Raw genomic sequence first — 19,129 nt, forward strand, 5'->3', positions numbered from 1 at the left:
CATGATATATTATACATGATGTTCATCCTCGTCGTTATCTATTCCACTTCTGGCAAAGAGAGGGATTACGGCAATGATAGAATCAAAACGTCATTGTAGGCCTAGTGCCAAGAGGCGCCGCAGTTTGTTGTGTAATGGCTCGCTAGTAGGGGTTCGAATCCTACATCATAACCGCAGAAATTGACTCAACATAATGCACATAATAAAAGGGATAAGCGGACGTCAGATGATGTGTTGTCAGTTCACACGTACGTATGGTGCGGTATTGTGAAAATATTTACATCAGAAGAATAAACAAGGCAAACCTTGTGGATTTTAACACAAAGGACACTTTACAAATGTACAAGCTGAGGATACATTGTTATTTAGTGTCATCACCATAGTCAGTAATCGTTGAAAACCTTCTGGATCCGGTTCAAACAGAGGAATTGATTATCACGAGGCACGTGCTTGGTGCGTTATTGATAAGAGGCTCTGTAACGAGCTGATACAAATATGCGTGATTCACTCCTGGATAAAGCTTACTGAACCCATTTTGTGACACTCAGTCGTTCGTCAGTTGGTCATGACCGACATGATTCTCGGGTCTTTCAGGTCAGGGGAGGTCTTCGAGGTTCTCCCTGCCACGCATACAGTCTCTGACAACCTCTTTATAGCAGCACGGGAAGGGACTCTTGCGTGTTTGTTGTACTCATGTCGTCATGGCAGCCTTTGGCCTTAAGTGTTTACTCCATTATCAGGCAAGTTTTCCAAAGCCAGAGATCCCTACGAATCATACTGACTTATAACAGTGAAACTGTTAGGTCAACTGACCCACGTTTTCGTAGATATACCTTACGTAATGTCCACAACTGCTCCGAATTTCCTTCCATGTAACCATCAGACTTCATCAGTAGACATCGTATGTTAACCGCACTTGCAAAACAGTGAGTGAGTCAACGACCATTTGGCTGTCTAGGATGATATGTTTATGTACATGTCAACGACCTTCTGGCTGTCTAGGATGATATGTTTATGTACATGTCAACGACCATCTGGCTGTCTAGGATGATATGTTTATGTACATGTCAACGACCATCTGGCTGTCTAGGATGATATGTTTATGTACATGTCAACGACCATCTGGCTGTCTAGGATGATATGTTTATGTACATGTCAACGACCTTCTGGCTGTCTAGGATGATATGTTTATGTACGTGTCAACGACCATCTGGCTGTCTAGGATGATATGTTTATGTACGTGTCAACGACCATCTGGCTGTCTAGGATGATATGTTTATGTACATGTCAACGACCATCTGGCTGTCTAGGATGATATGTTTATGTACATGTCAACGACCATCTGGCTGTTGTTACGGTTAATATATTTGCCGTGACAAAAGGTTTAAGAGTCCCCTTTGAACCAGCAAAATAGAACACAGACAAGTCTAAAATATTCAATAACATATTGAGCAAACAATGAGCAAGTTACAATGAATCACAATACAGATTTCTAGTACAGTGCAATTGAGTCACAAATCTAAAATATTGGGTCACAAATATAAAATATTACTTCACCAGAGTCTTGACATTCACGGTGAGAACAGATATACTGATTGAAGGTTGTTTGCAATGACATTAGTTGAATATAGGCAAGCATGATGAATATAGGCAAGCACGATCGCTTTTGAGATGATGGCAGACAGATGTGTATAACTCAAGTCATGTGATAAATCCGACAACGCAACAACCAGCCTTTATATAGCTCTTACACAGTTCTCGAGCATTCTAGCAAAGCTTGGCAGCATCATTTTCCACTCAGAATGTTATAGAATCATGTGGAACACACGCCATGATGAAAGCCGTAACTAAACAAGATTGCCAAGGGAGGCAACTCTAAAGTGCTATCAAAAAGGCGTGCCGCTAAAAATACTATTGCCATTGAACATATATGATATGCGAGATGTGAGCCACAACCCACACTCAAAACTTTAAACATTGTGACCCATAATAACTATCACCTAATCAATGATAATACAAATTTAAAAAACACACTCTCATAACACTGTCTAGGATGGTACTGATACAGCATGACATCCCTGTTTCAGTCAGTTCATGTACATGTCAACGACCATCTGGCTGTCTAGGTTGGTATGTTTATGTACATGTCAACGACCATCTGGCTGTCTAGGATGGTACTGGTACAGCATGACATCCCTGTTTCAGTCAGTTCATGTACATAACGGCCATGTCAATGGTATGACCATCGACCATCTGGTCTAGGATGGTACTGGTACAGCATGACATCCCTGTTTCAGTCAGTACATCTAGCTGTCTAGGATGGTATGTTTATGTACATGTCAACGACCATCTGGCTGTCTAGGATGGTACTGGTACAGCATGACATCCCTGTTTCAGTCAGTTCATGTACATGTCAACGACCATATGGCTGTCTAGGATGGTATGTTTATGTACATGTCAACGACCATCTGGCTGTCTAGGATGGTACTGGTACAGCATGACATCCCTGTTTCAGTCAGTTCATGTACATGTGTCAAGGATGGTATGACCATCAACGACCATCAAGCTGTCTAGGATGGTACTGGTGAAGATGATACAGCATGACATCCCTGTTTCAGTCAGTTCATGTACATGTCAACGACCATCAAGCTGTCTAGGATGGTACTGGTGAAGCATGACATCCCTGTTTCAGTCAGATGCCGGACCTAATATCCATGTTGATACGTGTAATGGCTCATGGTATCAGGTGGTCACGCGGACGAGCACCTGTCGCTAAGGAGTGCATAGGTCCCAGTTACTCGTCATGAAGGTATTCAGATTAGATTAGACAGTCATACGGACAACATGGTGACAGTTCCCTTCTCCCTCGTTCTCCTGGCCCTGGCAACCACAGGTAAATAATTTAACCACAAGGATGAGATGTGTGAGAGTAAAACGTAATTTGTATGTGTGTATGTGTTTTTGTTTTGAAATAGACATACGAATTACTGTAAATTGGAAAGAATCCTATCGCTTGTGTTATCTTATCGATTGATGGTAGACATGTGCAACGTTTCAATAAATGTTTTGCATGTCAACAGTATATTTCACTGCAAAAATATGGATGTAATTCGGTCAGTTTAATCTTGTTGTGAACATTGGCCAAAGATTTAACGAAATCACTGGTGTAGCTTCTTTAGAATATATAAATTATTCTTCTCATACAGTTTGTAGACCGCCCGTCTAGGTACTCCCTTGTCAAAGTTGTCAAGGATGGTTTTACGTCCCGGTTTTGCTTTTGAGACGGTCCCTGTCTTGTCTGATTAGTTAACAATATTGTAAACTTGTTGGTAAGACATACCAACAGATCTACAAGTTCTGTAATAAACCATTTCTAAACTAATGAAAGGTTTACCTCTGTCTTTTTCAAGCACAAAAAACTTATAAACCCTTGCAACAATTGACTGCAAATAGTTGGCCATATTATGGTGTGATAAAGACGTGCATGCATGATGGGAAACTTATTTATCAAGACTTAACATTTGTATTAATATTTCTTCACTAAAGAAACGATAATTAAGAAAAGTAACAGAAACATTCAACATTTATTTGTTAAAGAAAAACGTTGATTCATATTTTTACACCACCTGTATTATTAGCATAAATGTAAAGACTATTTCAGATTTCTGTTGCTGAACTCTGAAAAAATCTTAAGTTGTTGTTTTGGTACCATATTCTCTCCTGTAAACTGCCCTTTAAATGCATGGAAATGTTAAATCGATTGAAATAAAAATTAGGTACACTACAGGCGAGTTGATATATAGACAACATAGTACATTTATCACCTTTATCAAAGTATTAAGGCTAAAAAGCATTTTTCTAGCATTTCCGACAGTACTTTAGTTTGTTTGTTTATGTGTAGATACATTAGACTTGTTTGAGTGGCAGTTTAGAAGTTGATACGTACAATATAGGACAAGTTTTTTAGAAGGAGTGTCACTCCTGCTTGACAACGTACAAGAATCTGTATCGCAACGTCGCACTCACGAAATACAAAAGTTGTTATCCATAAGAAAACTTGTCCTATTTGATACATTAGACGCCACGTGATCAGTAACGGCCACTGGCTAACAAACACATACACTGACCATACCGATAAATCACTCCTACACAAGGTTTGTAAAACAAAAGGTATTGTTCACCCACAAGGTTTGGCGTAATACAAACAGCAAACTGCCCAGCTGGTTAAATTGGTATCAGATAGAGGTAACTGTATCATATGCCTTATATATACGTTGTTTCGACATCATAACATTCACAATCAAAAATGGCTTTCTACAAGGGAATGAATCCGTTACATATATTAGAATTGATATATATTGTGCTAGTATTAAAGAGGATGTGGGTGCCCGCTCACTAACTTCACTCGTGCTCAGCGATAAGCACCGACATTTTCTGCACATTCTCTGCATGTGATGGTCATGCATGACACGCGGACACAATGTCATGTCACGGTGAAATAGTCACGGACACAAGGAAACCACCGTAGCGGACGCTTTACCAATATTAATGTTCAAGAAGGAAACTCTGCAGTTATAACAAGATACATCAACCGAGTCAGCGACCATGATTTGCACAAGACCCATACTCACCCTTCACAGGGTGCTCAATTGGGTCGACCAACAATGGCGTCCTTGGAACACATTCTATCCTCCGTATAAGTAACTGTTGGGAATTTGGCATGGGTTAAACCCGTTTGGGTTCGACACCAGGTTTTGACCTTTTGGAAACCAGATCCAGTACTTCAAACGTATACCAGTAAGGTTAAATAATGGCGACTTGTTGCCCTTTGACTACTTCCCCACCAGGATGCCTGGCGGCCGACAACACCCTACGCTTCATCGTGATCGGCGACAACGGTGGTGCGGACACCTACCCCTACACCACACCCCTCGAGCTGGGCACGGCCGACCGCATGGCCATGTGGGCGAAGAAGATGGGCGGAATCCACTTCGTGATGGAACTGGGCGACAACTTCTACGACTACGGTATTAAAGACGTGGATGACGCACGATTTCAGGTAAGACGCACAGACACAATACTCGACGGGTTTTCTATGTTTGTTTCAACGTGTGTGTGTGTGTGTACTGCTGCAGTATCTCAAATGGTTGAACTGTGCATTTTGTAGTGTTCTATACTATCTAAATAATGTACTGACTGAAAATGAAATCACTCAAGCACTTTGAATGCTCAGAAATTCGATTATTAAAAGGACTATTGACTGACGTTATAGTGTCGCGTCGTAAAACAACACACACTCGATACCTGCTTTCATATATGTTTCCTTCAAGTAACGTTAATCAGCAAACTGACAACAATCACCAGTTAAAAATCTATCTAAGCATCACGACGAGACTCGTAATGTGGGTGCGTTTGTTGCCATGTGTTAGATTCGCAACTGGTAATAAGAGAACCCGTGATATTCCCAGACATTGTGTGGCAATTCTTCAATAAGAACAAAAATTTCATTTATCTGCTCCCTTTTTGCCCAGAACACCTTCGAGGACGTGTACACCGCCCCATCTCTGCAGGTTCCGTGGTACATCGTGGCCGGCAACCACGACCATCGCGGCAACGTCTCTGCTGAGATTATGTACTCCAAGAAATCCAACAAATGGTACGTCACGTCAGTCAGGGGTACAATAACATTATTGTCGTACGAATAATGTACGGTGTTGTCGTGCGAATTTACTTAAATAATTAAGCGTGTGATGTCTGACCTTGTCGGTGACTGGTGACTGATTTAAGATGTTCGCTGTTTTAATCAATATTTCAGTTGAAACTCATCAGAATGTGAACAGCACCGTGAAAATCTGGGTTAGAATTAGTCTTCAGAAACCAATGCTTGTCGTAGAGGCAACTAACGGGATCGGGTGGTCAGGCTCGCTGACTTGGTTGACACGTCATCGTATCCCAATTACGTAGATTGATGTTCATGCTGTTAGTCACAAGATTGTCTGGTCCAGATTAAATTATTTAATATTCTGGAATATTGCTGAGTGCGGCGTTAAATACCAACCAAACAAACAAACATCATGTGAACATAACTGAAAAAAGCAAGGATAATTTTGGATTCGGACTTCAAACTTGTAAGTATATGCATAAACCAATCACGCTCAACGTTGTCCACCACAGGCGGTTCCCCGACTTCTACTACCCCCTGAGCTTCAACATCCCCAACAGTAACGCCTCCATCGACTTTGTCATGATTGACACTGTGGTGCTCTGTGGACAAGCCGACGATGTCATACTGCATCCGGAAGGACCCGAGGACGTCAAGGCCGCTGCTTCCCAGTGGGTCTGGATTGACCAACAGCTGCGTTCCAGCAAGTACGTAATATTTGTAGGCGCATCCTCCGCTCTACTGGGTACAATATGTCCACGTTTGTCATAAATACCTGGACCTTATCGCTGACGTAGTTTTGGGAAGTGAAGTTACAATGTCCATCTGTCTTATCAGACAACGTGCCGCAGTTTAACAAAGATAGCTCAGATACAGTATGCTGACACTGATTCTGTTTTATCTCTATTTATGCTTAGTGCAAGGCAGTGCAACAAAAGAAAAACTTAGACAACTTTAATATAATACTGTCGTGGATCGAATCCCCAATCTCCAACGCTCGGGGCATACACCCACTGTATACCATCGAACCAACCTCCAGCGGTATATGATGTTTACGAAGGCCCTGAGGGTGTTGTAGTGGGCGTGGTCCACTGTCGCTGCTCACACAGTAGGCGTGACTGTATATCAGTCCCAACCTACATTGGCGTATGATGTTCACCATATGAAGAAATGGGTGATACTAGTTGACAGGATAAGAGAATGTCCAATTTGTGTTGACACCCAGTTGGAGAAGACTCACCACTAGGGTTATATCGATACAGGATACGCATAATCACGTCAAATCGGGTACAAACTTATCGACTGTATCTTATTTCACAGCAGGCTGGCCGTGGATGCATGTTTGTAGAGGCTGTTTTCACTTCCAAACTTCAAACTCTAATTGCACCTCATTTTGCCATATTTGATTGTTCTGAACGCTGAAACGGGAGTCTGTCATTAAACGAGTTGTAAGTAATATAGCATGTGTATCGTCTTGTTTCGATACGGAAAAAAGTATCGTATGTCGCATCCTCTCACCTGTGTATCATTTCAACCCTAATCAACACGTACTGCGAAACAAGATCTTCAGTGAAGAATTAGATCAAGGACTCTGGACCAAGATAGTAAATCTATTTATTGCAAGGACATTGATATTAGGATAACTGGAGTGTAGGTCGAGTTAGGTGTTCTGATAACACGAGCACCTGTCCATTCATCACACAGCCACCTATCTGTACCCAGCGGTAACTACCTGCTCTTCTTTTGATTACAGGGCCACCTATCTGTTCACTGCTGGCCACTACCCGGTGTTGTCTGTCGCCGAGCACGGCCCTACTCTGGCCCTGGTGGCCATGCTGCAGCCCCTACTGTACAAGCACCGAGCCAGCGGCCACATGTGTGGACATGACCACAACCTCCAGGTGGGGTGACCTGGCCACATACACATAGTAGTGCACACTGACGGGACATGACCACAACCTCCAGGTGGGGTGACCTGGCCACATACACATAGTAGTGTACACTGACGGGACATGACCACAACCTCCAGGTGGGGTGACCTGGCCACATACACATAGTAGTGTACACACTGACGGGACATGACCACAACCTCCAGGTGGGCTGACCTGGCCACATACACATAGTAGTGTACACTGACGGGACATGACCACAACCTCCAGGTGGGGTGACCTGGCCACATACACATAGTAGTGCACACTGACGGGACATGACCACAACCTCCAGGTGGGGTGACCTGGCCACATACACATAGTAGTGCACACTGACGGGACATGACCACAACCTCCAGGTGGGGTGACCTGGCCACATACACATAGTAGTGTACACTGACGGGACATGACCACAACCTCCAGGTGGGGTGACCTGGCCACATACACATAGTAGTGCACACTGACGGGACATGACCACAACCTCCAGGTGGGGTGACCTGGCCACATACACATAGTAGTGCACACTGACGGGACATGACCACAACCTCCAGGTGGGCTGACCTGGCCACATACACATAGTAGTAGTGCACTGACGGGACATGACCACAACCTCCAGGTGGGGTGACCTGGCCACATACACATAGTAGTGCACACTGACGGGACATGACCACAACCTCCAGGTGGGGTGACCACATACACATAGTAGTGCACACTGACGGGACATGACCACAACCTCCAGGTGGGGTGACCTGGCCACATACATAGTAGTGTACACTGACGGGACATGACCACAACCTCCAGGTGGGGTGACCTGGCCACATACACATAGTAGTGTACACACTGACGGGACATGACCACAACCTCCAGGTGGGGTGACCTGGCCACATACACATAGTAGTGTGCACACTGACGGGACATGACCACAACCTCCAGGTGGGGTGACCTGGCCACATACATAGTAGTGTACACTGACGGGACATGACCACAACCTCCAGGTGGGGTGACCTGGCCACATACACATAGTAGTGCACACTGACGGGACATGACCACAACCTCCAGGTGGGGTGACCTGGCCACATACACATAGTAGTGCACACTGACGGGACATGACCACAACCTCCAGGTGGGGTGACCTGGCCACATACACATAGTAGTGCACACTGACGGGACATGACCACAACCTCCAGGTGGGGTGACCTGGCCACATACACATAGTAGTGCACACTGACGGGACATGACCACAACCTCCAGGTGGGGTGACCTGGCCACATACACATAGTAGTGCACACTGACGGGACATGACCACAACCTCCAGGTGGGGTGACCTGGCCACATACATAGTAGTGTACACTGACGGGACATGACCACAACCTCCAGGTGGGGTGACCTGGCCACATACACATAGTAGTGCACTGCACTGACGGGACATGACCACAACCTCCAGGTGGGGTGACCTGGCCACATACACATAGTAGTGCACACTGACGGGACATGACCACAACCTCCAGGTGGGGTGACCTGGCCACATACACATAGTAGTGCACACTGACGGGACATGACCACAACCTCCAGGTGGGGTGACCTGGCCACATACATAGTAGTGTTCACTGGCACTGACACACATGACCACAACCTCCAGGTGGGGTGACCTGGCCACATACACAGTAGTGCACACTGGCGGGACATGACCACAACCTCCAGGTGGGGTGACCTGGCCACATACACATAGTAGTGCACACTGACGGGACATGACCACAACCTCCAGGTGGGGTGACCTGGCCACACACATAGTAGTGTACACTGACGGGACATGACCACAACCTCCAGGTGGGGTGACCTGGCCACATACACATAGTAGTGCACACTGACGGGACATGACCACAACCTCCAGGTGGGGGGTGACCTGGCCACATACACATAGTAGTGTACACTGACGGGACATGACCACAACCTCCAGGTGGGGTGACCTGGCCACATACACATAGTAGTGCACACTGACGGGACATGACCACAACCTCCAGGTGGGGTGACCTGGCCACATACACATAGTAGTGCACACTGACGGGGACATGACCACAACCTCCAGGTGGGGTGACCTGGCCACATACACATAGTAGTGTACACTGACGGGACATGACCACAACCTCCAGGTGGGGTGACCTGGCCACATACACATAGTAGTGTACACTGGCCGGACATGACCACAACCTCAGGGACATGACCACAACCTCCAGGTGGGGTGGCGGACATGACCACATACACACACTGACGGTGCACACATGACCACATGACCACAACCTCCAGGTGGGCTGACCTGGCCACATACATAGTAGTGTACACTGACGGGACATGACCACAACCTCCAGGTCCCACATACCCATGGGGTGACCTGACCACAACCTACACCTGGCATACACATAGTGCACACTGACGGGACATGACCACAACCTCCAGGTGGGGTGACCTGGCCACATACATAGTAGTGCACACTGAGTAGTGGGGTCACCTGGCCCACTGTAGTGCACACTGGGACATGACCACAACCTCCAGGTGGGGTGACCTGGCCACATGACACATAGTAGTGCACACTGACGGGACATGACCACAACCTCCAGGTGGGGTGACCACATACACCACACACTGACGGGACATGACACATAGTAGTGCACACTGACGGGACATGACCACAACCTCCAGGTGGGGTGACCTGGCCACATACACATAGTAGTGCACACTGACGGGACATGACCACAACCTCCAGGTGGGGTGACCTGGCTACACACATAGTAGTGCCACATACACATAGTAGTGCACACTGACGGGACATGACCACAACCTCCAGGTGGGGTGACCTGGCCACATACACATAGGTGGGGTGAGTACACTGACGCACAACCTCCACGGGACACCTGACCACAACCTCCAGGTGGGGTGACCACAACCTCCAGGCCACATACACATAGTAGTGCACACTGACGGGACATGACCACAACCTCCAGGTGGGGTGACCTGGCCACATACACATAGTAGTGCACACTGACGGGACATGACCACAACCTCCAGGTGGGGTGACCTGGCCACATACACATAGTGGCGGGGTGACATGACCACACCTGGTGGGGTGACCTGGCCACATGACCACAACCTCCAGGTGGGGTGACCTGGCCACATACACATAGTAGTGCACACTGACGGGGGACATGACCACAACCTCCACAGGTGGGGTGACCACAACCTCCAGGTGGGGTCACCTGGCCACATACACATAGTAGTGCACACTGACGGGACATGACCACAACCTCCAGGTGGGGTGACCTGGCCACATACATAGTAGTGCACACTGACGGGACATGACCACAACCTCCAGGTGGGACCTGGCCAGCACCTGGCCACATACACATACACATAGTAGTGCACACTGGCCACATACACATAGGGACACTGACCCACAACCTCCAGGTGGGGTGACCTGGCCACATACACATAGTAGTGCACACTGGCGGGACATGACCACAACCTCCAGGTGGGGCTGACCTGGCCACATGACCTGGCCACATACACATAGTAGTGTACACTGACGGGACATGACCACAACCTCCAGGTGGGGTGACCTGGCCACATACACATAGTAGTGCACACTGACGGGACATGACCACAACCTCCAGGTGGGGTGACCTGGCCACACATACACATAGTAGTGCACACTGACGGGACATGACCACAACCTCCAGGTGGGGTGACCTGGCCACATACATAGTAGTGCACACTGATCGGACATGACCACAACCTCCAGGTGGGGACATGACCACTGGCCACATACACATAGTAGTGCACACTGGCGGGACATGACCACAACATCCAGGTGGGGTGACCTGGCCACATCCGCATGTGGGGTGAGTGCACACTGGTGGGACGACCACAACCTCCAGGTGGGGACCTGGCCACATACACATAGTAGTGCACACTGGCGGGACATGACCACAACCTCCAGGTGGGGTGACCTGGCCCACATACACATAGTAGTGCACTGGCGGTGACATGACCCGCAACCTCCAGGTGGGGTCACTATGTATACACATAGTAGTGTACACTGGCGGGACATGACCACAACCTCCAGGTGGGGTGACCTGGCCACATACACATAGTAGTGCACACTGACCGACCACAACCTCAAGGTGGGTGACCCACGGCCACACCTCGGGGAGCTGACACAATAGTGTGCGCACCTGAGGGACATGACCACAACCTCCAGGTGGGGTGACCTGGCCACATACACATAGTAGTGCACTGGCGGGACATGACCACAACCTCCAGGTGGGGTGACCTGGCCACATACACATAGTAGTGCACACTGGCGGGACATGACCACAACCTCCAGGTGGGGTGACTGGCCACATACACAGTTCAGTAGTCCACACTGGCATGACCACACCTCCAGGTGGGGGACATGATTCCCAGGTGGCACATACATAGTAGTGCACACTGGCGGGACATGACCACAACCTCCAGGTGGGGTGACCTGGCCACATACACATAGTAGTGCACACTGACGGGACATGACCACAACCTCCAGGTGGGCTGACCTGGCCACATACACATAGTAGTGCACACTGAGGTTGGGGACCTGCCCACACATAGTATGACCACAACCTCCAGGTGGGGCTCGACCTGGCCACATACACATAGTAGTGCACACTGACGGGGACATGACCACAACCTCCAGGTGGGGTGACCTGGCCACATACACATAGTAGTGCACACTGAAGGGACATGACCACAACCTCCAGGTGGGGTGACCTGGCCACATACACATAGTAGTGCACACTGACGGGACATGACCACAACCTCCAGGTGGGGTGACCTGGCCACATACACATAGTAGTGCACACTGACACATGACCACAACCTCCAGGTGGGGTGACCTGGCCACATACACATAGTAGTGCACACTGATCGGGACATGACCACAACCTCCAGGTGGGGTGACCTGGCCACATACACATAGTAGTGCACACTGACGGGACATGACCACAACCTCCAGGTGGGGTGACCTGGCCACATACACATAGTAGTGCACACTGACGGACATGACCACAACCTCCAGGTGGGGTGACCTGGCCACATACACATAGTAGTGCACACTGACACGGGACATGACCACAACCTCCAGGTGGGGTGACCTGGCCACATGACCACATAGTAGTGCACACTGGCCAGGGACATGACCACAACCTCCAGGTGGGGTGACCTGGCCACATACACATAGGACATGACCACAACCTCCAGGTGGGGTGACCTGGCCACATACACATAGTAGTGCACACTGACGGGACATGACCACAACCTCCAGGTGGGGTGACCTGGCCACACACATAGTAGTGCACACTGGCGGGACATGACCACAACCTCCAGGTGGGGTGACCTGGCCACATACACATAGTAGTGCACACTGACGGGACATGACCACAACCTCCAGGTGGGGTGACCTGGCCACATACACATAGTAGTTCACACTGGCGGGACATGACCACAACCTCCAGTAGTGCACACTGGCGGGACATGACACAACCTCCAGGTGGGGTGACCTGACATACACAACCTGGCCGGGACCAGGTGGGGTGACCTGGCCACATACACATAGTAGTGCACACACTGACGGACATGACCACAACCTCCAGACCACAACCTCCAGGTGGGTGGGGTGACCTGGCCACACCACACATAGTAGTGCACACTGGCGGGACATGACCACAACCTCCAGGTGGGGGACATGACCTGGCCACATACACATAGTAGTGCACACTGACGGGACATGACCACAACCTCCAGGTGGGGTGACCTGGCCACATACACATAGTAGTGCACACTGACGGGACATGACCACAACCTCCATACGTGGGGTGACCTGGCCATGACCATCCAGGTGGGGTGACCTGGCACACATAGTAATGGCACACTGACACTGACATGACCACAACCTCCAGGTGGGGCTGACCTGACCACATACTGACATAGTAGTGCACTGACGGGACATGACACTGGACACATAGGGTGCACACTGACGGGACATGACCACAACCTCCAGGTGGGGTGACCTGGCCACACACACAGTAGTAGTGCACACTGACGGGACATGACCACAACCTCCAGGTGGGGTGACCTGGCCACATACACATAGTAGTGCACACTGGCGGGACATGACCACAACCTCCAGGTGGGGTCACCTGGCCACATACACATAGTAGTGCACACTGACGGGACATGACCACAACCTCCAGGGGAGCTGAACACATACACATAGTAGTGCACACTGAAGGGACATGACCACAACCTCCAGGTTGGGTGACCTGGCCACATACACATAGTAGTGCACACTGGCCGGACATGACCACAACCTCCAGGTGGGGTGACCTGGCCACATACACATAGTAGTGCACACTGGTTGGGGTGACGGGACATGACCACAACCTCCAGGTGGTGGCCACATACACATAGTGACACTGGCGGACATGACCACAACCTCCAGGTGGTGACCTGGCCACATACACATAGTAGTGCACACTGACGGGACATGACCACAACCTCCAGGTGGGGTGACCTGGCCACATACACATAGTAGTGCACACTGGCGGGACATGACCACAACCTCCAGGTGGCACACTGGCCGGGACATGACCACAACCTCCAGGTGGGGTGACCTGGCCCACATACACATAGTAGTGCACACTGGCGGGGACATGACCACAACCTCCAGGGAGGTGGGGTGACCTGGCCACATACACATAGTAGTGCACACTGGCGGGACATGACCACAACCTCCAGGTAGTGGGCCGGGACATGACCACAACCTCCAGGTGGGGTGACCTGGCCACATACACACATAGTAGTGCACACTGACGTGGGACATGACCACAACCTCCTGGCGGAGACATGACCACAACCTCAGGGGTGACCTGGCCACATACACATAGTAGTGCACACAATCTGCCGGGACACATCAGGTGGGGTCACAACCTGGCCCACACACATAGTAGTGCGGGACATGACCACAACCTCCAGGTGGGGTGACCTGGCCACATACACATAGTAATTGCACTGGCGGGACATACCACAACCTAGTAGTGCACACTGACCACAACCTCCAGACGGGACATGACCACAACCTCCAGGTCACATGGGTGACCTGGCCACATACACACACTGGCGGGACATGACCACAACCTCAGGTGGGGTCACCTGGTCACATATACATAGTAGTGCACACTGGCGGGGACATGACCCGCAGCTCAGGGTGGGGTGGCCACATACACATACAACCCACAACCTCCAGGTGGGGTCACCTGGCCACATACATAGTAGTGCACACTGGCGGGACATGACGGGTGGGGTCACATGACCACAACCTCCAGGTGGGGTGACCTGGCATACACATACATAGTAGTGCACACTGACGGGACATGACCTGGCGGGGACAACCTCCAGGTGGGGTGACCTGGCCACATACACATAGTAGTGCACACTGACGGGACATGACCACAACCTCAGGCCACATGGGCACACAGTGACCACAACCTCCAGGTCACACTGGCCACTGTGCGACCACAACCTAGGTGGGGTGACACACATAGTAGTGCACACAGTATTGGGGACGGGACACATAGTACTGGGTGGGGTCACCTGGTCACATATACATAGTAGTGCACTGGCGGGGACTGGACCACAACCTCCAGGTGGGGTGACCTGACCACATACACATAGTAGCACACTGACGGGACATGACCACAACACTCCAGGTGGGGTGACACCCTCCGGTTAGGGTCACATAGTAGTGCACACTGGCCGGGACATGACCACAACCTCCAGGTGGATGCCTGGTCACATGGGCACACTGGCGGGACATACCACAACCTCCAGGTGGGGTGACCTGGCCACGCGCATAGTAGTGCGGTGGTGGACGACCACAGCCTCGGGTGGTCACCTGGCCTATACACATAGTAGTGCACACTGGTGCCACACTGGCGGGACCTGGCCACATACACACATAGTGAGGTGCACACTGACACATGACCACAACCTCCAGGTGGGGTGACCTGGCCACATACACATAGTAGTGCACACTGACGGGACATGACCACAACCTGACCACAGGTGGGGTCACCTGGCCACATACACATAGTAGTGCACACTGACGGGACATGACCACAACCTCCAGGTGGGGTGACCTGGCCACATACACATAGTAGTGCACACTGACGGGACATGACCACAACCTCCAGGTGGGGTGACCTGGCCACATACACATAGTAGTGCACACTGACGGGACATGACATGACCACAATCTCCAGGTGGGGTGACCTGGCCACATACACATAGTAGTGCACACTGACGGGACATGACCACAACCTCCAGGTGGGGTCACCTGGCCACATACACATAGTAGTGCACACTGACGGGACATGACCACAACCTCCAGGTGGGGTCACCTGGCCACATACACATAGTAGTGCACACTGACGGGACATGACCACAACCTCCAGGTGGGCTGACCTGGCCACATACACATAGTAGTGCACACTGACGGGACATGACCACAAACCACAACCTCCAGGTGGGTTGACCTGGCCACATACACATAGTAGTGCACACTGACGGGACATGACCACAATCTCCAGGTGGGGTCACCTGGTCACATACACATAGTAGTGCACACTGACGGGACATGACCACAATCTCCAGGTGGGGTGACCTTGCCACATACACATAGTAGTGCACACTGACGGGACATGACCACAACCTCCAGGTGGGGTCACCTGGCCACATACACATAGTAGTTTACACTGACGGGACATGACCACAACCTCCAGGTGGGCTGACCTGGCCACATACACATAGTAGTGCACACTGACGTGACATAGCCACAACCTCCAGGTGGGGTGACCTGGTCACATATACATAGTAGTGCACACTGACGGGACCTGCCCACATACACATGGTAGTGCACACTGACGGGACATAGCCACAACCTCCAGGTGGGCTGACCTGGCCACATACACATAGTAGTGCACACTGACGGAACAGGAGCTTCGCCAACATCTTCCTTGTACATACATATAACAGCGCTATGTTTACATGTGGGAGGTAACACTAGGATAAAAGGTGACGGATATGGCGATCGAAGAGGCACAGGGCTGAGGTTTGCGCAACAGTGAGAAAAATGACCAGTCGCTTCGCTCGCATATAGGAAGACTGGTCATTTTTCTCTGTTGCGCAGCCCAATTTGCGCTACTCACAATGGACACCCTGAAGCAAAATACGTGTTGTATTTCTTGGGATGCTTGATAGCTGAGATGAAATTGGGTTTAACGTCGTGCTTGAGAATATTTCGTTCAGGTGACGACGTGCATGCGTATGTATGTATGTGTGGTTGGCTTCTTGTACTAGCCCACTGAGATTACCACGCCGCAGTGAAGCATGAATACCCCACTCAGACACATTATACTGACTCCGAGCCAACCAGTCCTTGTTGTACCCAATAATGCCGAGCACCAGACAGGGACCAACAAGTACCATATTTTCACGTCTTTTGGTATGACGCGGTCGGGGATCGAACCCGCGACCTGCCGCTCTCCGCTCTACGGACACATTAGACAGTTACCAAACATATTTACATAAATTCTTTTATTTATCTATAGGTATCTTCGCCTTTTCATAAATAGCATACAGACAGACATTGTTTCACAAGTCCTGAGCAGGTGTACACTCAGTCATTGCTAAGTCATCGCTGGAGTCAGATTTGAATGTTTATCATCTTATATATGAGCGGCAAATCGTGAATCAAGCTGTCAAAACCATATCTGACCGTACTCACTACTTAAATTCGGAATACAACCTCCTCCCTTCAGGCTGCCGCTACATAGTGCCAATTGTGAAAACTAAGAAAGCCCGTACATCCTTTATTCAAGTACCATATCTCTCTTAAACAAATTTGAAGATACCTGAATCAAAGAATTTATGTAAATATGTTTGCAGGGCTCCAGATAAGGGCCGTATCGGTGTAAGTACGGATAAAAAATATGCACGGTACGGTAGGAAATAATTTAGAAAACGTAGCACATACGCTCCACAGCAATGCTGTACGGTCTTGGAATCATTTACAGACGTATTTATCTGAAAGAGTGTTGTTTATTGTTTATTGACCTGTTTACACAGCGTATAGTAATATTGTGGTGCATATATGAAACGAAACACAAGATTACTGATACGCCATTAAATTTCATTCAGTACTCAAAATGTATTGAAAAAATAAGGAGTACGTACTCTTACTGTTGAAAAATTATCTGGAGCCCTGTGTTTGGTATCTTTCTAATGTGTCAGTAGCTCTGCTGATGAACACAAATTGTAAAGGCATTAAAGTATTATTCTATTCTTACACGTCAGCTCCTCCACGCCCTTTCCTAAATAGCATAGACAGACAGACATTGTTTCACAAGTCCTGACCAGGTGTACACTCAGTCATTGCTTTACGACCGTTCCAAACCACACCCCATATCGTACCCTAATCAAGATTTAGGCAGATGTTTTCGCGTGGTTTGTAGGAGACTAACAACCTGTTGGCACGATGACAAGTGTATCCAAACCCTTTGAGAGTTGAACAATTACTGATGCACCTGCGGGTTTTGTTACATCTGTGTTATGTCAGTTGTTAGATAAATGTTGGTTGAGCGTGGTACTAACCTGATGTTCCTCCACTGCAGCACCTGCAGGAGACGAAGGACGACGTGACCTTGGACTTCATCCTGTCTGGGTGTGCTGACAAGATGGACACTAGCGAGGCTCATAAGGACAGCGTCCCGGAGGGAAGTTCAAAGTTCCACTGGGCCGACCCAACCAGCAAGGGTGGGTTTGTGTATGTCGAGGCCTCAGCAGAAAAGATGGTGTCCACCTTCATCAGTGCCGAGGGTGACATCCTGTACAACACCACTACCTATCCAAGGGAGCTGAACTAAATAGCTGATGAATTTGTAAATATCTGGCGTTGGGATTAAACACATTAAAGCAACAGTGTTTGTCACTACTTGTTGAACATGCATTTGCATATAGACACACCACTCACTCTCTTATGAAAAACATGAACTACATGTCTCATATGCTTTAAAAAACAAATGTCGCATATTAAAATGGTTACTGTAACAGATTTTACTAATTCAGACAAAAAGAAACATCGACAAATTGAAATTTGATAACCATTTACTTGCATTCAGAGAAGAAAGCATGCACATAAAAATGCAGGAAAGTATGGTCACAATGACTGTCATTGAAAGTCTATGTCCAGTATGGTTCCTTGGGTAAACAGCGCTGGTCTTTCAGTGACCAAGGCAATGACTGCACATTGGCTGCATGGGTCTGCTAAACCAGCATCACAAATGATCCACTTCAACAGGGAAGGATCACACATGACAAAATTTCAAGTGACTGTATTCAAACCCTCGTGAGTGAGTACAGGTTTGCAGTGCTTTAAGCAATATTCCAGCACATCCCA

General features: G+C 48.9%; 1 protein-coding gene across 1 annotated transcript; it reads left to right on the forward strand.

Annotated features, from left to right (window-relative positions):
* The first annotated feature begins 2,761 nt into the window (after positions 1-2,761).
* On the forward strand, positions 2,762-18,649 carry LOC124272796 (tartrate-resistant acid phosphatase type 5-like). Its single transcript, XM_046708009.1, has 6 exons — positions 2,762-2,893; positions 4,848-5,059; positions 5,532-5,656; positions 6,175-6,369; positions 7,416-7,563; positions 18,345-18,649. The coding sequence occupies exons 1-6, from the start codon at positions 2,845-2,847 to the stop codon at positions 18,594-18,596; spliced, it is 981 nt and encodes a 326-aa protein (XP_046563965.1). The 5' UTR covers positions 2,762-2,844; the 3' UTR covers positions 18,597-18,649.
* Positions 18,650-19,129: the final 480 nt, after the last annotated feature.

Source organism: Haliotis rubra, unplaced genomic scaffold, assembly GCF_003918875.1.
Source record: "Haliotis rubra isolate DU_JTF1 unplaced genomic scaffold, ASM391887v1 Scf173, whole genome shotgun sequence".
In the NCBI taxonomy this organism is placed as follows: domain Eukaryota; kingdom Metazoa; phylum Mollusca; class Gastropoda; order Lepetellida; family Haliotidae; genus Haliotis; species Haliotis rubra.